Source organism: Nipponia nippon, unplaced genomic scaffold, assembly GCF_047370975.1.
Source record: "Nipponia nippon isolate SJK-2023a ecotype South Korea unplaced genomic scaffold, ASM4737097v1 scaffold_6, whole genome shotgun sequence".
NCBI lineage: Eukaryota > Metazoa > Chordata > Aves > Pelecaniformes > Threskiornithidae > Nipponia > Nipponia nippon.
In genome coordinates, this window is record NW_028262380.1 from 80,395,690 (window position 1) to 80,419,418 (window position 23,729).

The 23,729-nt window shown below is 40.6% G+C and overlaps 1 protein-coding gene across 8 annotated transcripts in view; it reads right to left on the reverse strand.

Moving 5' to 3' along the window:
- ANK2 (ankyrin 2) overlaps positions 1-23,729 on the reverse strand; it is a 380,502-nt gene that overhangs the window by 136,127 nt on the left and 220,646 nt on the right. For all 8 annotated transcript variants that reach the window (XM_087737387.1, XM_087737386.1, XM_087737390.1 and 5 more), the window contains 3 exons: positions 19,842-19,943; positions 6,818-6,916; positions 5,499-5,597 (listed from right to left, as the gene is read on the reverse strand). In XM_087737387.1, coding sequence (XP_087593513.1) covers positions 5,499-5,597; positions 6,818-6,916; positions 19,842-19,943 — 300 coding nt within the window. The remainder of the gene's footprint in view (positions 1-5,498; positions 5,598-6,817; positions 6,917-19,841; positions 19,944-23,729) is intronic.

Below are 23,729 nucleotides of genomic sequence, written 5' to 3' on the forward strand. Positions count from 1 at the left end.
CCCTGGATGAAGCAGTGGTCAAAGCACAACCTTAGCAGCTAACGGGGAACATGTTCAGTTCTAAACTCTGGCGCAGATGTTTTAAAGTAATAATAATAATTTCTTTCTTAGGTGACCCCAGGATACGATAGTTCCCTTACAGTTACTGAACAGGAATGAATTATATTTCCTCATTTTGTCTTTTACTTTTCAGCTCTTTGCACCTCAATCACTTCACATTTGTCAAATCGCCTCATCCTAGGAGGCACAGCTCTTCGCACGAGGCTAACTTTTTTGACCTTGTTTGGAAAGGAGGAAGGTCAGGACGGATCCCTTCCGTAAGGCATGCGTGGTCAGAACAGCTCAGCATCGGTGCCGCAGGGGACGCTCTACAGGTACACTCAGTTATGAAGATTATTGCAGTAGGGGTATCGTCACATTTGGCAGGCTAATATTCCAGTTATCAGACATCTCTGATGCCTATACAGGAATCAGATGATACAATCTGACTTTAAAAGAAAGCAATAAAGACAAACGGTAATTTATCAAAGGGAAGGGCTGGACTGACTAAACCTGGTGATGTTTTTCCACCTGGGAAAAGAGATGAAGAATTGGCATAAGAATTCCTAATATGTCACAAAAGTAGACACTTATTGAGAGGAAGATTACAAAAAAGAATTAAAGTTGTAATGCACAAGCAACAGCTAAGAATAGGTTTGGGGTAAAGAAGTGATCCAGCTGTGAAAGGAGGACACCACTGGGCTCAGTGAAAGTGTGCAATGGGTGGGTGGGTGTGAGAAAGAGTGATAAGTGGCCAATGCCACTTCCATGGTTCCGCATAATGCAACGTTTCAATGCCCCCTGAGGACTTTTTCTGAATTCCCCACTGAAATTCAGAAGTACCCAGAGGATCGCCCACACAAGTGAATACATACTGCAAAAGATGACATGATTCCATGGGATGACCTTGTTCTGCTCTGCAAGGAAATGTAATCAAAGCTCAAAGGACCAACCCCAGGAGATCTGTTACCCACTTCACATTATAGTTTGCACCATCCAGTCCCCAGACGAGATTTTATATTATCAATGAGTGCGGGTTTGGTCAGATCTATATGTGACCAAAAATCATGGTCAAATCAAGAAAAGAAATTGCAGAAATTGATTATTTACTTGATGACGCGTATCTAGATCCGCTCACTGAACTACGAGAGGAGTCAACCAAGTGAAGGTTTTATAGATACTCATTGTACAAATATATTTTCTCCAGCAATGCTTGCAGCAAAAGGTGATTCTAATTGAACGAAACAATTACACGCTTGTCGACTTCTAGGTGGAAGTATGCCAAAAAGGACCAGCAACTTCTAGATCGCTCTGGCCATTTCTAGCTTTGCCCTCATTTCAGCATTTGCCTGAAAGATACCCAAGGAAGATGTCAGCTCTCAGATGATATGCGCGCAGGTGAAAGTGGAGTCATTCAATTAGTAATCACTGTGCAATTAGGCTTTGTATCAAAATAGAAAGTACTTTTCTAAAAACAGCAGTGATGATGGATTAGCTCAAAAGGAACAGACTTTTTAAAAGAGGAAGATGAACAAAACAGCTCTGAAGGCCAACATGAAACTGAAGGGCAAAGCAAAGTAATCTAATAGAAAAACAAAATCCATGAAATCCAAGTCCTGAATGCTTAACAGTCTCAGATAGCACAGACAGGGTTTGGAATCTCAGCGGTTACAATGTTTTTAATAGCATTTTCTGAGATAATTCTGTTATTTCGTTGTTGCAAGGAACTGGGAAATCAGCGTGGCGTTTCAGATGTCACTGGCGTTAAGTTTTGACAAAGGCCAGTGTTTTTATGCAATTTACTGGAGAAAAGGAAAGGAAAAACAATAAACTGAACAAGCTGGAGTTGAGAACGCTCTTTTATCTACCAGTTTATCATTAGTGAAGAAATTTTGTCACTGTGGCAAATTGTCGTTCACTGGAAATGCGAATGACCTTGATAGATCCCAAGTTTTTTAAAGAGGAAGTTATGGAGCAACCTGAATAACTTCACTGGCGTTAAATCACTACCGGCAAATGGCATTTAGCAGGGGCCTAGAAAAAATAAAGTGTGAAATAACAGAGATACCAAGGAGAGGATGTAATATACCCTCAATACCAGCAACCGTTCATAAAAGAGTTAAGAGTGACAATATAGCATCTATTTTTAAGAATGGAATTGAGAGAAAACATAAGAAAGAGAAACTGAGCACTTCAGTCATAATTTCTCACTTTTTACTTCAAATTTACCTTTGATTTGTATTTTGGGTCATTTCTTACTTTCTCAATGAAGCTCTTTCCCGATACGATTTTTTTTTTCTCTTCACCTTTTCATCAGTGACATACTTCCTGACAAAAAACCCTTAGTATTTGAATATTCAAGCATATTCTGTTCAGTCATTCTCTTTTCCTGTTTCTATATAACTTCATATTTTTCTTTTTTGACCAGCTGTAATTAGGTATGCTTGAATCTTTCTTGATCTTTTATCATAAATCAAGTGTCTATTCTTTATTAATTTTGAAGTTTGTTTTTCTTCTTTTTTTTTGCTAACTTATTTATTTTCTATGGTACATCATGTGATTCTTGAGCATGTGAATGCAATCTTAAGTAGAAAGGCAGCATTCATTACCCTAATTCCATTCATGGGGCATAAATTACTTTTTTTATTTAATCTTCCAAGGGAAGCCTCTGGCAAATCAGTATTAGAACAAAATTCTTAGGAGTCTGCTCAGAGCCCCGAATAAAAAAAAAATACATCCTTTCCACCATCATACAGGCAACATCTGTTGATTCATGTTCAAATTATGAGTGCCATGGGAACATCTGCGTGAACGCTCACACACAACTACTACTCGACGTGCTGAATACTATCAATAGATACTACCCAAGCGCATTCAACATTTCCCAAAAAGAAGAGAGATCCAGGTCATGCGCCTCTCTCGCCGTGTGCAGTCGCGTACTGTTGTGCTCATGACAGCGCTTTGGCCACACGACAGAGCGGTCCCTACGAAGGGACACCCTCCACTGGAAATGCCCCCTCGGCAGCAGCAGCAAGAGCCTCTGAACATCTCCTCCTGCCCGAAGCAGCTATTATCCAGCTCGTCTGGAAAAGGGCAGCAGGCCAGAAAGACACAACCCAGAGGCCCCCGCAGCTGGATCACACTACATTAAGGACTCGCCCTCCCATTCAAGTCAACGGGACTTGTTTAATTAAGACAACATGGCACAAATCCACGGCAGTTTGAATTCATCCTGCCTGGAGGCAACCAGTGAGCGGTACTGGGGAAAAGATGTCCTCCATCAGACTCATTCAATTAATTCACGTAGCAAATGCCTGTTAACAGGTCTGTGTGCGTTACACAGAACATCCAGTACTAACAATAAGTGTGTTTAAAACTAGAATACTGTATAAAATAATACCTGTGAAAACAATTTCCAATTCTAGTAGGATTTTTTTTTTTCATTTAGAAAACTTCATTTATTTTTCCAGCATAAGCAAAAGCCTTTATGAAGACTTTTTGAGGGATAGTGCTTCATGAAAGTATAATTTTTAGAGTTATTTCTCTTACCATGCTCAAAATCCTAACATTAAAGACATTATCTTCTTATACACATGAAAAGGTTGATAAATGTATGAAGAAATCATCCAGTTAGGCCATTACGAAAGGAGTTTGCTAAATTTTTCAGCAATGGAATTACGACATTTCTCATGTTTAATGGAAGTAGAGCATGGGGAGTAATTGACCATTGGTTGTCCTGAGAGAGCTCTTCAGCAGTCACTTTGGGGCAAAACGCATAATAAAGAAAATATTTTAAAAATCTTGGAGTCAGGCAGCTTAAAGATCTTTTCAATTTCTCTCTCTTGTCTCAAAATGTAACGAAGCTACGGACAAACCTACTCATTTTATAAACATATTTGTTCATCTCCTCGACTCTACTTACTTTACACACTGTCCGTCATAAATTTATAACACCAAACAGCAACAAAACCCTCCAGGTCCCAGTTTCCCAGGTCTGGGCAACAAGATGTGGAGCTAGCCAGACTTAGGATGGACTCTGACAGACCAAAACCTTTCACAAACTTGCCTGTGTTCCCAGTGATCAGGGAACGCGCTACAGAAGAGGACAGAAGAGCATCTCACACAGGCCCAACTATGCCTCCTGAAACTCTCTTCAACCAAGGTAGTTCCTAGCTGTGGTGTTAAATCGGATCACTCTCTTCTTGTTCTGCTCATGTATCCCAGCAAGATTAAGCTAAGGGCCATCGTCTTGCCTATGGACAGTAAGCGCTAGGAAAATTTAATTTGAAATTAATCTACCCCTGAAGCGTGACTGGTTTTTCTCATCGTCTTTAGCTTACACCATTACTGCAGAAATGGTATTTGTGGTCACTGAATGACGCATGGGACTCAATTTGAACACTGTTAGCTCGACGATTTACTTTGAGAATGTCACAAGCTGACTAGATGCTTCAGAAAGATGCAGTTTCTTTATCATATATAGTCCTTATCTATACCATCTGTTCAGTTCTTCATAACTACAGACAGTTGCCATAGTTAAGGTAGCATCTACAAACATTATTTATTTGATAAATTGTTCCTAATCCTAAACAGAGGAAATAACAGGTATCTCAAATGTGTGTTGGGATAACTTGGTTTATTAATCTATAGTGCTAATAGTGCGTCTGTCTGGGAAGGCAGAGGAGATCAGGACGGCTAGCTCGGAAAACGAACCATCATCTAGCTAGTTTGCAGTATGCTGTCACTGCGAATCTACCACGTGTTGTTTCCAGCTCTGAAATCACGGCAGGCAGGCAGGCAGCTGCCTCTACAGCCTCGCCCCAGCCAGGCAGAGGAGAACTGGCCACCGGTCAGTCTCTGCAACACCACCACCGTCTCTGGTACGTTTCGGAAGAGCAGACAAGCTTCGCGTCACTGGAAATAACAGGGCTTTTAGTAACAGTCGGTTTGCCTGCCAGGACAAGGTGAATTTCCCCAGTTCCAATGTACGTTCCAAACTTACGATTTGAATTCTTTCCAATTACATAAAGAATGAGTTCAGAAGCCGGGAGTAAGTTATCTGCAAATTTTTAGCCAACAAAAGCCACGAAAAGCAATTCTCTAAATCAAGTCTCTGAGAAATTATCTTCTTCGTTACTGTTCACCAAATTCAACTTAAACATAGGATGCAACACTTCCACACTTGGAAAAATTTCTGAAACAGTTTATTAAAGCACACTAGGAATTCCTAAAAGATTTCAAGCAACAACAATGCGAGTTCCTGTATCACACAATGAGTATATAATGACTTCAATTTGTTATTTACTTTTATTTTACTTACCATTGAATGCTATGTAAGCCTCAGTTTGATGGATTTGTCTCAGGCTTGGATGTTGGAATCACTGCCTAACATCTCAAATCTATCTTACAAAATTTCACCAAATAACTTTTAGAAGAGAGAAGGGAAAACAGCATCATACCTGAGATTGTGCATTAATATTGGCTCCTTCCTTAACCAGAACTTTGACGACTTCAGCTTGTCCTGCTAAGGATGCAATGTGCAGGGCTGTATTCCCTTTCTGTTACAGGGAGGGAAAAAATGAAAGACATTACCCTTCTTTAGGAATAATTTCAGCCAGCAGTTTTTTATAACGCTCATTTTTTGAGTACAGTTTTACCTTACAGTTCCATGATGTTCCATAAACATCACTGGGGATAGAACTGGTAGTTGCAGCCATGAAGATTCCTTGAGTGGCTGTGTAACATCCTAACATAAGTTTTGAGTGAAATTATGGAATGTGATTGGGGCATGGGACAAACTTCTAGGTAAAGCGTAATACGGGCTAACAGGTTTTTTCATTCAGGTCCAGAGATCCTGCCCTGTAGAGGGTAGCTGAAATCTAGAAGTCCTAAAATTCAAGCCACGAATGACACGTAAAATGAGATTTCCTAGTACAAGACCCAAAAGGAAGATCTGACTGTTAAGTAATAGAAACCAACCTTTTAAACACAGAAGATAAACTTTTTTTTCTCTTCTCTAACTGGCATAAAATTAAAACGCATATTTTTGAAAGGTGGTAACTTCAAGAGATGCACTGCACAATAAAAATAATCTCTCACAAAACAGCAGCAGTGCAGTAGACCGCTGCTTTTGTAAGAGTCTTGTACTTTTTCCAGGCCAATCTCTCATCCCAAGAGCAATATTTCAACGGCTTTAATAAACAAACAAGGTTCATAAAACCAGAACAAAACCCCAAAGTCCTGTCTAGAACCTGGTGGTTCTACCAACAGCTTCACTGAGGGGTGACTTAAAGATGTTTTTGAAGGAAGGAACTTCTGGTTTTCCATCAATGAAGGAAATCACAAGTTCAGCAAGCAGCGCTCTGAGCTGAGGACCAAGCGTTAACCTTGATGGAGGATCCTGTGTGTCAGGAATCATAAAAAATAAGAGAGCCGCAGAGACACAGATTTGAAAAAAATCTACTATTTTGAGCTACATTCACTCTCTCTATAATGGAGACCAGTCATTGGAAATAACGAAAAATTTGGCATTGCTAAAAGCTTTTAATGCTTCCCCTGTAAACAGATTGTACAAATAATAAACTTTCCCTCTTCGTTTACTACTGATGAGCTTCAGCAAAGAACGTAGAGTCGCAGGCCATAATAGAAACAATGTTTTAAATATCAGTGAGGTATTTATATGATATTATTTTGTACTTCAATATCTTTTTTTCTGAATTTCTCCCACGCATTTGACTTTTTGTTTCTGTGAATAAACTTACAGACACGCGTGAATTACCTTGGTGGCAGAATCCACAGCCGACCCTCTTTCCAACAATTCTTGTACCAGTCCCACATGGCCTTCTTTAGCCGCCAGGTGCAGAGCATTGAGTCCATTCTGTAAGCACAAGGGCCATATCAATTACAAATATAATCTCTGAAGACACACATTCCTGCCTTACCCTGGAATAAGAAGAAGATTAGTAGCTGGAATACTATTACATCTCTTAGCTGACTGTCTACATAAGTCAGATATTTTGGACTTGGCTAGTTAAGCCAAGGCACTGTGTGACAAACTTCTCCAATAACTTTTTTCTCATAGCAACAAAGACCTCAAAACAAACGGTATCTTGCAAGTTTCCGTAAGAGATTCCTTCCTGTCTGACAGTTTCGCATTTCCCCAGACTACCACCTTGGGTATCTCCATGGAGCCCATTATTTCAAAATTTGAGTGCATATCTGCCTTCTCTTTACTGCAACCTTATCTAGCCCTGCTGAGGTATTATCAACACTGAGAAATCACAGGACTTAGCCAAATTTACACAGGATGTGTCTATTCAGTCAGGATTATTCCAGGCTGATGTAGCTGTCCTGAACCCTGGACTCTCCTCCTCTCCTCTGGGATAACTGGTATCAAACAGAAAACCAAAAGCACAAGTAGACCAAAACGGCTGTTGATTACACGTGGCTTGCAAGTTATACTGAACCTTGACGTGGTACCTCTGCTGGTTTCTGATGAGCAAGTCTTCATTGAACTTTGAGGTTTTGTAACCTCATTCAAAAGGGAAAAGAAAATTAATGAAATAAGAGCTAGGATTTTAAAAAAAAACAACCTAGGAAAGTTAGCATCTAAATCCTTTTCACAATAAATAGGAATAGGATACTTTATCTTTTATAAATTCCAGCCATGGAAACTGTATCTTCCTCTTATCCTTATTCTACCCAAGGGAAAAATATAAAATGACAGTCTATTGTAACTGAATTGCCAACCTATTTTTCACAATCCTACGGTATTTTTCACGGTACATCAGGCAGGTGACAGCAACAGATACTGCCACTGCCCTCAAGCATTCTCCTGTTTTCCATATTGCGAGCATCAGAAGCGATACTCAGGTATTTGAGTAACTTGCAACGCGTTCAGCACTGTGTAATTTTTATCACTTTACTTGTCTCTAGGCAGTTCATAGTCATTTAAACTGCGAAATAAACAAGCAGCTTTCTGGTCTTTTATTTGTCCATCCACAGAGGCAGCTCAAGCTTGTCATTCCCAGTAGGATTTTAAAGCACTTGGCACTTCACAGGAGGCATTTAATGGGAGTAGGTCCAATGGCTGCGGACACAGCAATCCAAATGCATTTCTGAAGTAACTCCATTTAATTCTACATTCATGCAAGCAGCACAGGCAGATTTTGTGGTCACGTTCAGAAGTACAACCATGAGAAAAGCAAAGGAACTGAAGCAAAGCTACATTCACAAGCTGCCAAAAGACGAATAGCCTTACGCAGCCTGGTAGTTAGGAAACGTTAATGAGAAATGTGGTTTCAAATCCCAGTTTGCGGGTAAAGCAGCAGCAACCAGATCTTCCTTATTCCAGAGGAAGGCTCTTGCTACTGCCCTGCAGAGCCCAGGGGCGGCAGTAGCACCATGCCCCGGATCAAGCATGAATTCTTTGCCAAAATTATGTGGTGAGGTTGACCATAATCATCAAGATGAGGAACACTTATGTGTCAGTGTATTTTTTGCAGGCTGAAAACATTTCAGAAAGCTCTCATCTTCCTTGTTTTTTAATCTCACTGACTATGAAATAACCATAATTACTACTTACAGTGGTTGAAAGCTTTGAAAGAGTATTTTGTGGGGAAACAGAGTGTTCTTCTCATCGTTTGAGAACAAAGACCTGTTCTCATATCTAATCTCACAGATTCAGCCATCAACACTTTCGATGGGAGTATGAACGGTAACTTTGACTCCTTACAGTTGTACAAAGCTGATGTATTGCTATGACACGTTATTAACCTTTTTTACTCTTTGCGAGCAGACTGAAGTCCACAAACAGCACAGAAACTGCAATATTGCATGGCCCACACAAATCAGGCACACACACATGCCTCTGAACGCGAAAAGTTGAGGGCAAGCTTCTTTAGTTTACCATGTGCCGAAGTATGGAGAAAGCACGGCTTGTCCCAGCGCTTTATCAGTAGCAACCTCTTAAGATACCTGTATTCGTACCTCTAAGGCACATATCTAATGGTACCACATTAAGCAGCTGAAAGCTAATATTGGTGCAGAGATTAGGTGAGTTTCTTTGCAACACGTGACTTTTTTAATTCTTAAAATGTAAGCAAAATGAATACATGAGGTCTAGTAAAAAGGTTACGGAAAGAAACTATATCCTAAATACAGTTCCTACCGTACACGTTCAAATTCCATAATTCCTTAAAGAAAGCAAGCTGGGGCAAGCAGTAGCAGAAGCAAATGCTGCACTTTAAACGGTGCGGGCCAGTGCGACCGAAGCCTTAAAGCAAGCTTTGTTACTCCGTCATCAGAACCAACGCTGTAATTATTTCCCAACCCACATGGCTGATCCCTGCTACTTATGACGCCGGAAGCTCAGACTTAATCAATGCAACTCCTCTGTTCCTGTCAACTGGATCCTTGTATTTTAGAACAACAAAGGTTCCTGACACTTCCCCTTTTTCTCTCCCATGCCTGCCAAAAAGTTGGGGGTGTGGGGGGGAGACGAAATTAGTTGTCTGCTAAGCAAAACTGTACAGCATAGAGACTGCTCCTCCCCACAAGGCACACATATACCATAACTACCTTTCTTTTAGAGGCTCATTTGTAATTCTGACTCTCATGAAAGAACATAACACTAAGCCTTTCAAGCTTGGTTTTTCAAGTGTTTCCCTGCAGAGCCCAATTTTCTCAGTTCTTTTTCTTCACTACCACTGAGCTAGAGGCATCAACATTTTCTATCCCGTGGAGAGCTACAAACGCGCACACATACCGGTACTGCTCACAGCACTTATTACAGTGTCACCCTACCTATTTTCACCACACCAGAAAAGCCCACAGATTTCTTGTACATCATAGAAATCACCAACCTTTTCTAAGCCCATTGAAAGTCAGCCACTTTTTTCCCCCGTAAGACAGGCACTAAGTCTCACTGCTGTTATCTAAAAATCACCTAAGGAAGTCCATGCTATTTCTGCCTTCATAACCATTTGCCTCATGGAGCGATCCTCATGGAATGGAAGCTCTTCAGCCGCTGCCCGGTTCAGCGTCAATCCTGCTGGGCCATTTACTCCTTCTGGGACATTACCTAGATCGCCGTTAGGTCCAACAGCAATAATGGCTTACGCTAATCCTGCCTAACCCTGTCACGCCAAAGCAAACAGACCCCACGGAAGGGCAACTTCTTGGCAGAGCATCTGATCAACCTATGGATCAAAGGATGTTTTAAGTCAGCAAAGGCAGCACTGCTACCAGAAGTGCTTCTGCTTCTCCCGTCCTCTCCTCTGCTCATTTCTACCCCCAGCCACCTCTCTGCGGATCAGGTCCCTCAATCGTGCGGCGCGAGGCTGCACACATGCTTCTGCCAGTGCAGGAGAGAGCGTGGCACAGAAGCGCGACCACCAAGCCGGGGCAAGGCCAGGATCGCTTCTTCTTCAATACTGACATATTAAAAAGACAAAATACAGCCCCAGCAGCTGGCTAGCATTACTGACAAACCGCATACCAAAGCTGCAATATGGTCACAGTGCGAGCTTTTACACCCTCCCCTCTGAGCTCAGCTGTGGTGGGTATAGACGATACCCTGGTAGTCCTAGAAAGCTTTACTCGCCTTCTGTTGCTGAGACTTAGTGAGAAGTATAAGGAACATAAAAATGTAGAGATGGGGGAAAGAAAGTGTTTGAAGGAAGCGGGAAAAAATTCTTTATACAAGTGAACATTTGCTTGTGTTACTTCAGTATATAATGGTCATGGCATTAAAGAGAACAACCTTTGTTAAATATAATGATTCCTACTTCCCTGAAGTTTACTTCCATTTGAAGGTATTAATTAAGTACTTAGTATCTTTAAGAACATCAGGAAGCAAGAATGCATATTAACAGAATTAACCTCCTTCTTTCCTTTACACTAAGAGTCTGACCCCTTATAGCTCCCATCGACTCTGATGGAAGTCGGGATGCAACACTTTCCAGGAAGATCTGCCAACATTTATCATCACTCTTGTCTTTGCCACACAAGGTTAGAATGGCATTTAAGCGACTTACAGAAAAAACATCATGAAAGTCAACAAAATAAAACAATACAAAAATCTATTTTTTTAATGTTTTGACAGTCTCTTTGAGCATGAAACGCAAGGTGCTCTTACCAAGTTCCTCCCACTGATGCTGTGCTCACAGGCTTATATATCTGCTAACAGGCCAATAGCAAAGCATAAGTTACAACCACAAAGAAAATTAAAGCTGTTGTGACTAACTCTGCACGGTTGTGCTAAATCCTTTACGTGTTTTGCCAGAGTTAAGTAGGCATCTGCACTTGCCAGTAGAGGCTGAGACTAACAAGCAATATCATAGTCTTTGTTAAAGTCAAATACTTTTCTCCGTCTCTAACAGATGTCGGTCTAAGGTTGCCGCAAATTCTCTCCTCTGAATAAATCCCTTGGGGAAGCAAAAAGTGCATGTGGTCAACCTCTTTTCAAGAAGGATTTGGGAAAGGGCACATTCTTCTTGTCTCAAGTCCGAAGGCTTCTTGAAGTTTTTCCCAAAAATATCACAAAGGAATAAAGTGGACGGTTGAAAAAAGAAAAAATAATTTCAGATTATGAAAATTCTCCCTTTATGTTGCTTTATAGCCTATGAATTCATGAAAACGAATTAACCTACTGAGCGACATCAACACATGAGACTGTCGACCTCGTTATGCCTATAGTGCTACTTCGGGCTATAGTTAGCACTACTGGGAGCGTTAGCTGCTTTCCATTTGGACTAAATGAGGGAGTAATTAATAGCTGGTGCCCTGTGTCTCACTGTAACCGAAGCAATAAAGACACCAATCAAATTATAAAGAAGCCGACAAAATGAGAGCAAAAGCCAAAAGATCTGAGTTTTAAAGGGAGCCTTGGAGCTGGAGGCCCCCCAAAACCACCTAATGTTCGAATCCCGTTCAGTTCAAGGTATCAGACTTCACATACATTCCTTGTGAATACAGAAGACTTCTTCAATACAAATGCCAAAATCCATCAAATTTTTCCTTCCAAGAAAGTAACTCTCTCACCATGAAAATGGACAAGCCTCCAAAGACAAGATGGGGAAACGTTACTTTATGTCTCATTTTGGATTACCAGTTCTGTTTCAAAACACCGCAGACCGCTGACGAACCCTTTGACTCGTCAGATTTTTGGGTCTAACTTCTGCTAGAACTATGGGCAGCGCAAAGGCATACTGTAAAAGTAAACTTCATTTTGCTAGTCAACATTTTCAACGGTGATTCAGAAGCAAGTTGTTTGCTCTTGCTACATCAACTAGAAATAGCAACCATGTCCTAAAATAACTATGTTTGTAACATACAGAAAATAGCTTTAAAGGAATCAGAGATTTCCAATGGCTATCAATTTTCCAACCTATAAAATACCATTAATTAGATTTTTTTAAAGGGGCTGTTTTTAAAACAGGGGAATCTTGTCCCCTGACATTTGTAACTCTCTCTAGAAATGAAGAAATGGAAACGATTTATGATTTTCAGGATAGGTGATGGTGCTTGAATTCAGATTAAAGTAAGCAATTCCATAATAATTTAACTTGATATGAAGGTAGCATTCAATAAAGCATAATTAAGTAATAACTAATTATTAACTATATAACTATATTAATAACTGTAACGAATGCCTGTATTCGGTATATCCAGAAACATTAAGTTCCATCAGATTTTGAAAACAGTTGAACTGGGGAAATACTTTGATTATCTATAAAGACAGATCTCTATGAAAACTTAGGATCTGAGAAACAAATGCTAAAGCTGAAGAAGGCATCTTCTTGTGTTATCTCTGTTCAGAAAAGCTTACTCTTAACATCATGTACTGTTTTCCGAGATGGGATCTAGTCTAAAAATCGCATTACGCTGAGAAAAAAAAAAAAATCCTGCATATACAAGGCTTCATTTTTGAAAGAGCATTCAGATATCTCACTCTGAAAAATAAAATACCCCCCCATGTTTTGCACAGAGCATGTTAGCTTTCCCCTTTGGAGAGCTGGAATGCAACCACGTAGCCACCCCATTCAAACCCCTGGAGGAGGAGGAGTAACTCCAAGGCTGCAGTGGCAGCTGCCATGGCTTATTCGCAATTCCCTAACCTCTAGAAGAGGAGTCTGCTCCCCCTCCTAATAAAATTCACAATATACCAGGGAAGCTTAATCAATAGAAGCTGAGGGTCTTAGTTATGAAAAAGCTTTGAGAGCAGTTTTATATGGCAGCAGAATCGGAGTTTGCAAGAAGCTGAAGTGCCTGTTTGTGCTCAATGGGTGGCGCAGGCTAAGAAGTCGGGCTCGCTAGCCCTGACGACGCAGGACGCCCATCTCAGTTCATCCTGTGTACTTGGGCACTCCCGCAGAGTAATCAAGGTCTTCAGGGAAACAGATCAGCCGGTGCGCAGCGACAAGTTTCTCCTGGCTAACAGGGCTGAGACAATGCAAATTACAGATCAATTTTATTCATAGATCTGAAGGGGTATTTTAGCGTTTTGTACTGTTTGTCAAGAGCTCAAAACACTTCATACAGTCTAGGAAATTCCTGCGTTAAGTCAACCCAGACGTCAGGTAAAATTACTTAATTAAATTATGTTAATATGGGATTTTTCTGTTTTGCACACTAGTCAACCACTTTTTCTACCCTAATAAGCGCAGGTATTGGTCCAGCTTTGATCTTAACCACACTGCAAACCCACAGACTCTGAAAGTTGGTGGTGTTGACACGTATCACCCAGGAACGCTTTATCTATTTCGAGCCACTAAGAAATTACGCAGTGTCTATTCCGATGTTTGCATTCATCTGGCTCTGATTTCACCTATACGTTGCAAGAGGAGCTTTGCCAGCCAGCTGCAGATGGAAAGCACTTTCCACAGAAGATAAATCTGCAGCAACCCTAGTCATATTCCTTTCATAGCAAGCAAGAGAATATGAACACTGGAGAAAAAAAAAAACCTTGTAATGTTGCCAAGTAATTATCATATTAACTGTGCTCTGTCCTGGGGCTGATCCTTTTTGTTAATATTGGTGCTTATGACCAAGACATAAAATTTGCTGGATCTATTTGAATGTAAGAACTTGAGTCTAGATTTACACTCTCCTAACTGGGGAACTTGGAAGTTCGCCGGGTTGTGTGCCATGTAACTCGGCAGGTTTTCTCTTGACAGTAGGTCTTTTAACGGAAACTTTCTTCTAGACAGTAAGACAAGATTCTTTCCATATGTTTTCAATAAGCAGCACACGGAAAGCCCCAGTTCTTATCCTGCTCATCATTAAATTCCTTGGCACAGAACTGCTCTCACTTGTGTGTCCTAACTTCCATTTGACACATGCCTACTTTAATCATCTGCAGCTTTTCTTCAGCAGGGAAGGTAATGTCTCAAAATATTTTAGGTTATTTTATTTCTTATTCTTCCATCTACTCTTTTTTCAAAAATAAATTGTGGCCACAATTGTGGGTTTTTTAATTAGCTTTTACATTTTTCCAGTCTGTCAGCATGTAAGTATCAGAAAAGGAGCAAGGAATTTTACGGAGGCTTTCTCGGTGGTATAGGTAACATTTGGATAGTATAAAGCTCCAGTTCAGGAAAACAGCCTTCTTCAGACTAGCGCTTAGCTGCATACTTAAATTAAATTAATTAGGACTTCAATGTAGTTTTAAAATCGAACACGTAGCTAATTTTCCACAGAATTAAGGACGTAGAGATCTTGAGAATACCAAGAAACTTTGACAACCTATCCCTCCCAGCCCAAATTCCTATGTCAGGCTGTCTGTGCTAGGTCTGCCTACAGACGCCTGGGCACACCACCCCACCCACCACCTCCTGCCTGCAGTCTTCTCCTGGTCCTCTGGGCCGCACCATGTCCCAAAGCCACCGCGTGCGCGTGTTTGCTTTCTCTGGGTGAAAGTTCCTGAAATAACATTAATTCTGTACCACAGGCTATTGAAGAAGAGGGATTTTTTAAATTTGCCATGTGTAAGTTGTGCACAACTTGGCTCACGGCCTCAGACAAGACTTACGGGACCAAGGTTTGTTCGGATATACTGGGGGACTACGAGGAGCAGCAGCGCGCCTGGCGCAGGCTTTCCCTGTGGCGTGAGGAGAGCGGTCCCTGCACTGAACATCCCCTGAACTGCTCCCAGGTCTCATCTCGGAGAAAACCAGCTGCTTTACGCCAGAAGGAGCCTGAGAGCCAATTAATACATGTACAGCGTGGATAATTAGGGAACCAGGACTCGGGGGTGAAACGGGGGAGGCAGGTCATTTAGCAGCACAGGCATACTCATCACGTTCCCAAATGTAGCCAAAGCACAGGAGTTTTTCTTATAATTGTTACGTGCAGGGATATAGGAGTATGACCAGGGATGCCGGACCAGCGACACCTTTCATTAACAGTTGTTACTCACAGAACCCTTGCCCAAGACAGACAGCACAGTCAACGTATGCCAGGGGCAGCACGTGCAGAATCTTCTCCTCTGCTCCCAAGCTCTCCCTGAATACCTGCATCTTCTTACCAGGAACTCTTCCTCTTTACAGCTCTTCCACTGTTGGCGTCAAACAGAATAAACCGTGCTGCCAACAAGTTGAACCTGACGCTGTCATCTGTGAAGGCGAACAGTCTTTGAAGTTTCTGTTTAGATGGTGCACTGAAATTTTAGCCCGTCTCATGATGCATGAGTTGCAAAACAGAGCTTATGTGACATTTCTATTGAATGATTTACTGATTTTAATGTTGTTTAAAAACAACCTTTAAGCGATTTTACTTTGAAAATTCATAGCCATTGTCCAGTTAGTGGTCGTTTTGATCAAATCTGGCTAAGAGTTAGGGGAAAGTTGGGCACCATACAGCCTGAGCTTTCAAGTCCCCCATCAAAGAAACGCCATTGATTTCACTAGAACGTCAAGACCTCTTTCAGGACTGATGCAGACACTTGCATATTTATTTTAAGTCATGCTTACAGTCCTATTAAATGTGATGGTACTAGTCACTTAAATAAGCGTTGCAAATGTAGGTCCCTCGGCTATGAAGCAAAAGTAATTGGATTTATTTGACAGACTTACAAAAGAGCCAAGCTCAAACATTCTATCACATTACAGTCATATCAATGGTGAAACTTTAAGAGTGTATTTTTACAGCAGCAATAACTTTCCTGAAAGGGGAGGTAGTATTTTAACGGAAAAGTTAACTACCTTTTTACAGCAATATGTAAAACAATTTATGTTATATATAAGATTGATCAGTGATAAAAACATATTTCAGTTCACAGTTTTCTGAAACAAGGTAAAAAAATCATGGCTACTCTTTAACCACCTGAGGGTAATCAGAATTGCCTTGCTAACGCAAGCGAGCTACCAGATTTTAATCTGCTTGGACACAAGTCAGCTAGTCAGCTAAAAATACCACCCACTGAATGTCTACTTACCGGCTGAGATCTCACAAAAATAGCAAGGGAAACCTCAGACTTCCGCACCTCGGGTCACAGGGGATCAGGTGCTTCGCGTGGGATGGCTAAGGAAAATCAATCGGCTGACCATGCTGCGTTCAATGTGATAAAGTAGTATCTAATATTCCTATAATGCCCAGGCTGCCCAGTCCTCTTACTACCATGTGAGTGCATGTTTTGAATTGAATTTGATCTTGCTCTTAGTGAAACAATTACCTCTACAGCTCCAGCAACTGCTCCTAAGGGAGGAGACTGGCACGGCAGAGTGCTAAACCTCCTCCTGCTCCCTTTGAACTTCAAAATGAAGAAGCGCTTTAGAACCCACTGAAGATCGATGAGGTTGTGCACTAACTACGCAGTTGCGAAAAATTCCTCCTAAAATTTTATGAAGGCCGAGATAGGATTTGGGCATTAAATAACCAACAAACCAAGAAAGTCTTCATTAGAACTGAACCGCTGCAGTCAAAGATGCACCAGAAATGCAAAAGAGACTGGTTAAAACAGTACAAAGCCCGCTCTTAAAAGAATAGGTTTAGGGTATACCACAAGTAAGCCAAAGGAAGAAGATATATCAATACTGTCTTTGAAAAATTCATTACAACTCTTTCTGCCCCTTCAAAGTAATCCCCTTCTATGTTTCTGAAGCAATTTACTGATAATTTTCATACAAGTGGCTTCCAGATATCAAAGGAGAAAACAAAAGTTTCGTTTCTTCACTGAGGGTTCAGAGATAACAGTAATTGCAACCCAGATTCCAGAGACGGGGGCATTTGCCATCAGCACCGCTGGCAGGGTACCACTCCAGAGCATCCTGCCCCATGGCTTTGTTAAAATTCTTCCAGAAAAAGGAAGACTTAAATTTCATGGGGGATTATTGCTCTTACTACTGAGGAAAACCCATGCTTTCGTAGCGTTTCTTTGCTACCAAAGAAATCCACGGCTTCTAAAGTCCACATCCGTATCAGAGTAGGAAACAACTCAAGCTTTCAGTCTGATGATTGCCTTGGAAAATGCATTAAAAAAAATTAAGAAATGCTGTTTCAACAGCCTTTCTCCTTCTAGCTGCCCTGGAGAGCAATTTATTAGCTGTCACAGCTTAATGGAGTCATGATTTCCTTACTAATTCCAAAGATAAATCCAACCTTATTTCCTAAATATTTTATTTATTTATAATAGGTATGTCCACAGCAACTAGCAGCCCTGCTCCGGGACACAGTTTACATTAGGAGCCACAACTGTGTCTCAGGACACAGTGAGGAAAATCTTGATTATTTCTGATCTTAATCTGAACAGTGATGAGAAGAGATAAGACAATATGGGTGTTTTCTCCATACAAAACCTAAAATAATATTTTTTACTTCCATTTTTTCCACTATCTGGTACTAGTATATTCCATCCCTACACATTTCCCAAAGGACGGAGCGGCTCCAAATGTCTTATACCTGAAAAATACTCTGCCAAAAGCAGAATATTTTTTATTAAATCAAAATGTAAAAGTAATGTGAATGATGGGGGCAAGACTAGATTCACAATGGAATTATCTTTCTTTTCTTCAATAAAGCACATATTTCCCATCATTTTTCAGTCTTTAGGTTATTTGGTGATACTTAGATGATACTTTTCACCACAAAATAGAAAAAATTTGAAAAAAACTAATTTTAAGAGAGTGTTGTGTACAAGCAAATAGTATTTAAGGTCTAAAATTTGTTTACTAAAATATTAACTAAATGACCTGAATAAAAAAAACATTTATAAAATCCACAGATAATGTGCAAATTTACCTATTTATTTTGCTAACATCCGCTCTCTTTGGTATGAATTATTCAATTGCTATCCCGTTCCCCCAGCATTCACATTAATTTAATGAGCAAGCCAAGCAATAACAAGCCCTGAAAACTACGCAAAAAATTGAAAACGCAGGCTGTATTTCTTTATTTTGGAGGAACATGTATCAACATATTGCGAATAGGGCCAGGATGCTTTCTTTAAGAATAGTAAAAAGGTTGTTACAAATTTAGACCTGTAATTTCTTTTTCTAACTTATTGCTATTACTATCATATGAATGAGAGCGTGTCCTGGAAGAGAACTCTTGCTCTAGGTGTGATAGAAACCCCAGAGTCTAAAAACGTCCCCATGCTACAAGGCTTAAACATAATACGCTGAATATGAAAAAAAAAAAAGGATGTTTACAAGAAACTTCTTTAGGTGACTGAAAAATGTTTTGCAATTCAATTTTGAGATCCACTCAAACACTACCGCCTTCATCTTGGCAAACTGTTGCCTGAAAAACATCGTTAGCCTCTATCAGCTTTGCTTTTCTTATTCATTCAAGCACATCTCACTTTAAAACTTCCAAGCAACGTCTCCACACGTAAGCTAAGGACACCGTTTTTTATACATGGCTTTCAACTTCTTTCTCGGCTCTGCCAAGGATGCCAGTCCACACTGTCCTTTAGACAAATGTTTGAACAAGAAACACAGAACTTTCTTTTAAACTAAACACCTGTGAAGATGCCAGAAAAGAGGTCTTCAAAATAGCTTTAAAAAAACCCCAAACCAAAACAAACAAACAAAAAAACCCACAAAACCCCCCAAACCTGACAGCTGGCATGCTGTGGGATTTATTAATCACAGTCATCTCACTGCCATCCTCTGCTCATCTGTCAATTTGTTGTAATACCTATTGCTCTTCGACCCCTATTTGCAATGTAAGTTCTCCGGAGAGGCAAGATGTTTCATTAAACTGAGGAATACCCATTACATGGGCATGCCTCATTACGATTAATAAATGGATACAAATAAATAGGCAGCAATAACTAACAGAGCAAAAAATATGAGTGTTGGCATAGTCTCACTTCTCCAGACAAAGAAAAGAATGAGAGATTCATTATGGGAAAGAGAACTGGACAATGGGTGGGCCTCAGCTTTCCGAGTCTCCTGGGGTTTTTTGGGTAACTTGAGTATTTTGAAGAATACAACTATATTTCGCGCTCACTGTTTCCACTAGAACTGGAACTTCACAGTCGCAGGTCCATTAGTGTTAGAGTACCGCAGCATACCTGAAGTTTTAATCATAGGTACTTCACTACCATATATCCATACCTGCAGGACACTGGCAAGAAAGAGGAGCCCAAAGAGGCTTACCCAAAGCTTTACTAAAAGCAGCACAATTTTGCAGACGTTATCAGCTTCCTGCAGAAAGATACCACTGAAGAACAAGACTGAAAACATAGCTTGAGGGGAATCAATACATCTCTATGAAGTAACCTAGCCTGAAAAACCCAGGTTTTGAGGGGAGTTTCTTGCAACTCGCTCTTGCAAACTTCAGCCCTTCAAACATCTTACCTGATTACACGTGTTAATGTCTATTCCACTTTTCAGGTATTCCACTACTTTGTCTAGATTGCCAGCTCTGGCAGCTCGGAGAAAGCTTGCATTGCTGTCAGACTGTAAAAAGAGAAGAAGAAAAAAATCTCGAGTTAGCTCCTGCTGAAAAGAGAGCACAACTTCATCACTGGCAGAAGGTTTCTGCATCTTATGCTGCAGGAGACTAAAACTGTGAAGAAAACTGACTTTGCATTCTATCTGCATTAATTAGCATACACGTACTTAAACAAGGCAATACTGGCACAAAAGAACTGCAGACCTGTGAGAGTGAGCAAAACAGTGCAATAATTGCTGAAGTTCAAAATTTAGCAAGAACCAAAGTAAAAATAAACCAGAAATCATAGGAACTGATATTAGCAACAAGAAAAAGATACATGCATCAACTTGCTAGCCATAGTTTTCTGGTTTGTTTGTTTTGGGTTTTTTTTTTATATACATCTATACTCAAAACTCTGGAAAATAATTGATCAATCCTGTTATTGGCTATGGTACTTGAGAAAACACATATTGGCTTATGCATTTGTACTTGGCATAAAAAGTTACACGACTACAGTTCATATTCATGCACAGAGACTGGCTTAAAACAGAGGTACACACCGGAGCAAAAACAGTATCCAAGAGCAAAATGTCCTATGGCTGTGTTTTATCACCTGTGACACAGAAGTGGGGCATGCTAAAGGGGAAAAAAAAAAGTCCCACAAAACCAGGCAGCACCGCCAGCGTAGCTAACCATAGATCAAAGTGGATGAAGGACTCGGGCTTGAGCGTCTAAATCCAGGATAATGTTGTACACACGCTCGCTCCTAAACCGCCTGCATTCGTACATTCAGATTTCAAGCCCTATTAGCATTTATAGGTTAAAAAAAATTACAAAAAATCATGTTTTTGTTTTTCAGTTGGGTTGTGGGATGTACTGTTCAGCAAGGGAGCGTGAAATGCGTCAGCCCTCTTGCCTTCATCTACGATTATGGCATGAAATTACATTGGCTATTTGAAAACAGCACCTACTTTGATATTCACCCACGTGTGAACCTACACACAGGTAAATGGGCTACTAACGCGACTGCAGAAGAAAGAAAGTCGTGCAACAGAAGTAACGATTAACCAGAACAAGCATTTGGGAACGCGCACAGAGACAGTAACAATTTTCATACTTAAAATAAATAAATAGAGTAGGAGTGAGTTTCAAAAAGCAAATAAGTAACTGTAAAAGCCTGTTTTGTGGGGACGTGGTTAGAGAGGTACCGGAGGGCACACGCGCCATCGGACTAGTACTTGCCGTTCCACTGAATCACCTCCGATTGAGCGTGTTTCTCATGTAATTTCACCTCCCTGGCAGAAACGCCGGGTGAAAACCATTCTTTCACACCATGAGAATATCCTAAAAGCCTCCCACTTTCAGCTTATTAATATTGATTGACAAAGCAATTTATTTCAGTCACCCAGTCCTTTTCAATGCATTTATTTCGGTCACCCTGCTTATCACGCTGTACTAACTCGCTTCACAATCCCCGATTCCAACCTATTTTAATCTGCAACAGATGGATGTCATCAAAATGATTCTTCTTACAACCGCGCTACTTGCCAAGACAAAAATATTTCCTTTTAAAAATTCCTTTCAGCAAACTTCAGCACATTTTCCGCATCTTTTACTGCTAAGAAAACAGACCATCTTTCTAAACACGCAGCAGGGCGAAAGGGAAGGTAGCGCAGGAATTTGCGTTGACAGAACCCTTTGGCAGCTTCAGGCTTCAGTCGGGCAAGCATTTGGATGAGGCCTCACACAGGAGCAGATCCCGACAAGTACTCGAACGAGATCCCTTTTAAGATCGAAGGATAGCTATTAGCGCTGCGCCATCTCCTGCGATGCGTGTATGCGCGTAGAGACACAAAATTATATTTTAATGTTTAAATGTCATTGAAAAATCAACTGTCTTGGTAAAAACATTAACCAAGAATAAGTATTTGAGCACGTGAGGGGTAAACCCGGACCCTCTTGAAACTAATGGGAAAAGCAACTTTGCCCTCCGTAGGGGACACATTTTACCATCTTTCCCCCCTTTTTTCATGCTTTACTACCACTACAATAATTTACCATGCCAAAATCATGCAAACATCTGTTTTTATACTTTTAAAAGGCAAAAATGACGCCACAAACAAACATCTACGACTTCTGTTTTATTAGGAATGAAACAATCATCGCTTTTCTTTCACACAGAGTAACATGAAAGGCTAAAAACATTAAAGTCTCAATCATTGCTGGAAGCTCAGATTGTAGCTAAGACCATACAACCAGACTCCATTTGTCCCTAGCTAAGAAGATGCAAGCAGCGCTTTCAAAATAGGTTCTCATTTCCCTGATTCACACTTTTGCTATCTCAAAATCAAATTACTGCAATGCACATCACTTCAAGACACGTTACGTACACCTGAATATCGGCCACAATGCAGAATATGAACTTCTTGTCACCATGAAGAGTTATTAGGAATTAACTCTTCATGATTAACGCCCTGTACGGGCACTTTTATTCCAGAAGCGTCTCTCGCCGGGTATGTTCTCCCTCTGAAATAATAGTGCTTGACTGCTAATAGAAGAGGAACAAACAATGAAACACAATGAGATCTTGATGCTTCATTTAGGTGCCTTTGAAAACCCTAGCCTACATGGTCTTCGTATTTTTGTGAATTTTCTTGCTGTCACATGTATTCATCTCATTAGATGAACACGACTGTGCCCATCTCTTCATACTCTGGCCTCTCCTATTTCAAAATAGTGTCTCACAGACTTGCACGATGCTCTCATTTATCTCAAAGTTGAACACACAAATGAAAGACATGAAGCAGCAATTCAGCTGCTTCCTGTACAAATTCACGTACAAATAGCAGTGAGCGTGCTTCCATGAAATACCCAAAAGATCCAGCACTGTGTTTTAAAGCTTAGAAGCCCTAGCAGTTAAAGGTACTCAGATCTGTATTTTCTTTCCCAGTTTGTCATCTCTAATTTTTTTGGTCAGTCATCAGTAGTTTGTCCCTTTCCCCATTCTTTTAACGTCTTTAAAAAGCATTTTCGTCGGTACTACTCTCTCAGCAATTTACTCACTTTAGCACATTACAAATTCAAATCCATTTTGACAAAATTGTCTCAGTAGTCACCAGCAGTAGTTTTCTGCAGTCTTACCATGCTAGGAAACGGACTTTTTGATCAGTGAGCTTTTCCAATTGATTCAGTAATCTCATTAAATATTTTGTTTCCTTACGTGCAGATTTTTAGCTGAATTCATGACGCGTTTCAGCAGAAGCTGGCACATTGGTCTTTATTAGTTTGTCGACCGGCGAAGACAAACTGTCAACGAACTGTCATTCGAAGATACTTTCTTTACAAGGAAGAAGATAAAAACATGGAGCCAGAGTCCTTTGCACCACAGGATACCTACCACGTCATCTCTTCCATGCACACCCCCCCGACATTTCTTTTTTAAGAGTTTTATACACGTATGCAGATCATGGTCAAAAGCAAGCACTCTACCAATAAGAAAGGCTTACAAGAGTATGCCTTAATCAGCTACCAGCAACCACGTACGCACGAGAGGCTCGCAATCTGGGAAACGCCAATGCCGGCACGTTCATTTGCGAAGTCTCAGCTGGCATCGCCCTGTGCCACCCACAGCTCAGGTCGGGCAGAGTTAAGGATCGCTTGGTTTCCAGGAGGCCGCTAAGGCTGGGCAATCACCTCAATACGTTATTAACATGCTACCAGACTCAGGTATGAAGGACTGAAGAATACTTAGCTGGTATTTTAGAGTATGGGACAAACTTGCAGTCTGTGGATTTAACAAGCTTTTCCTA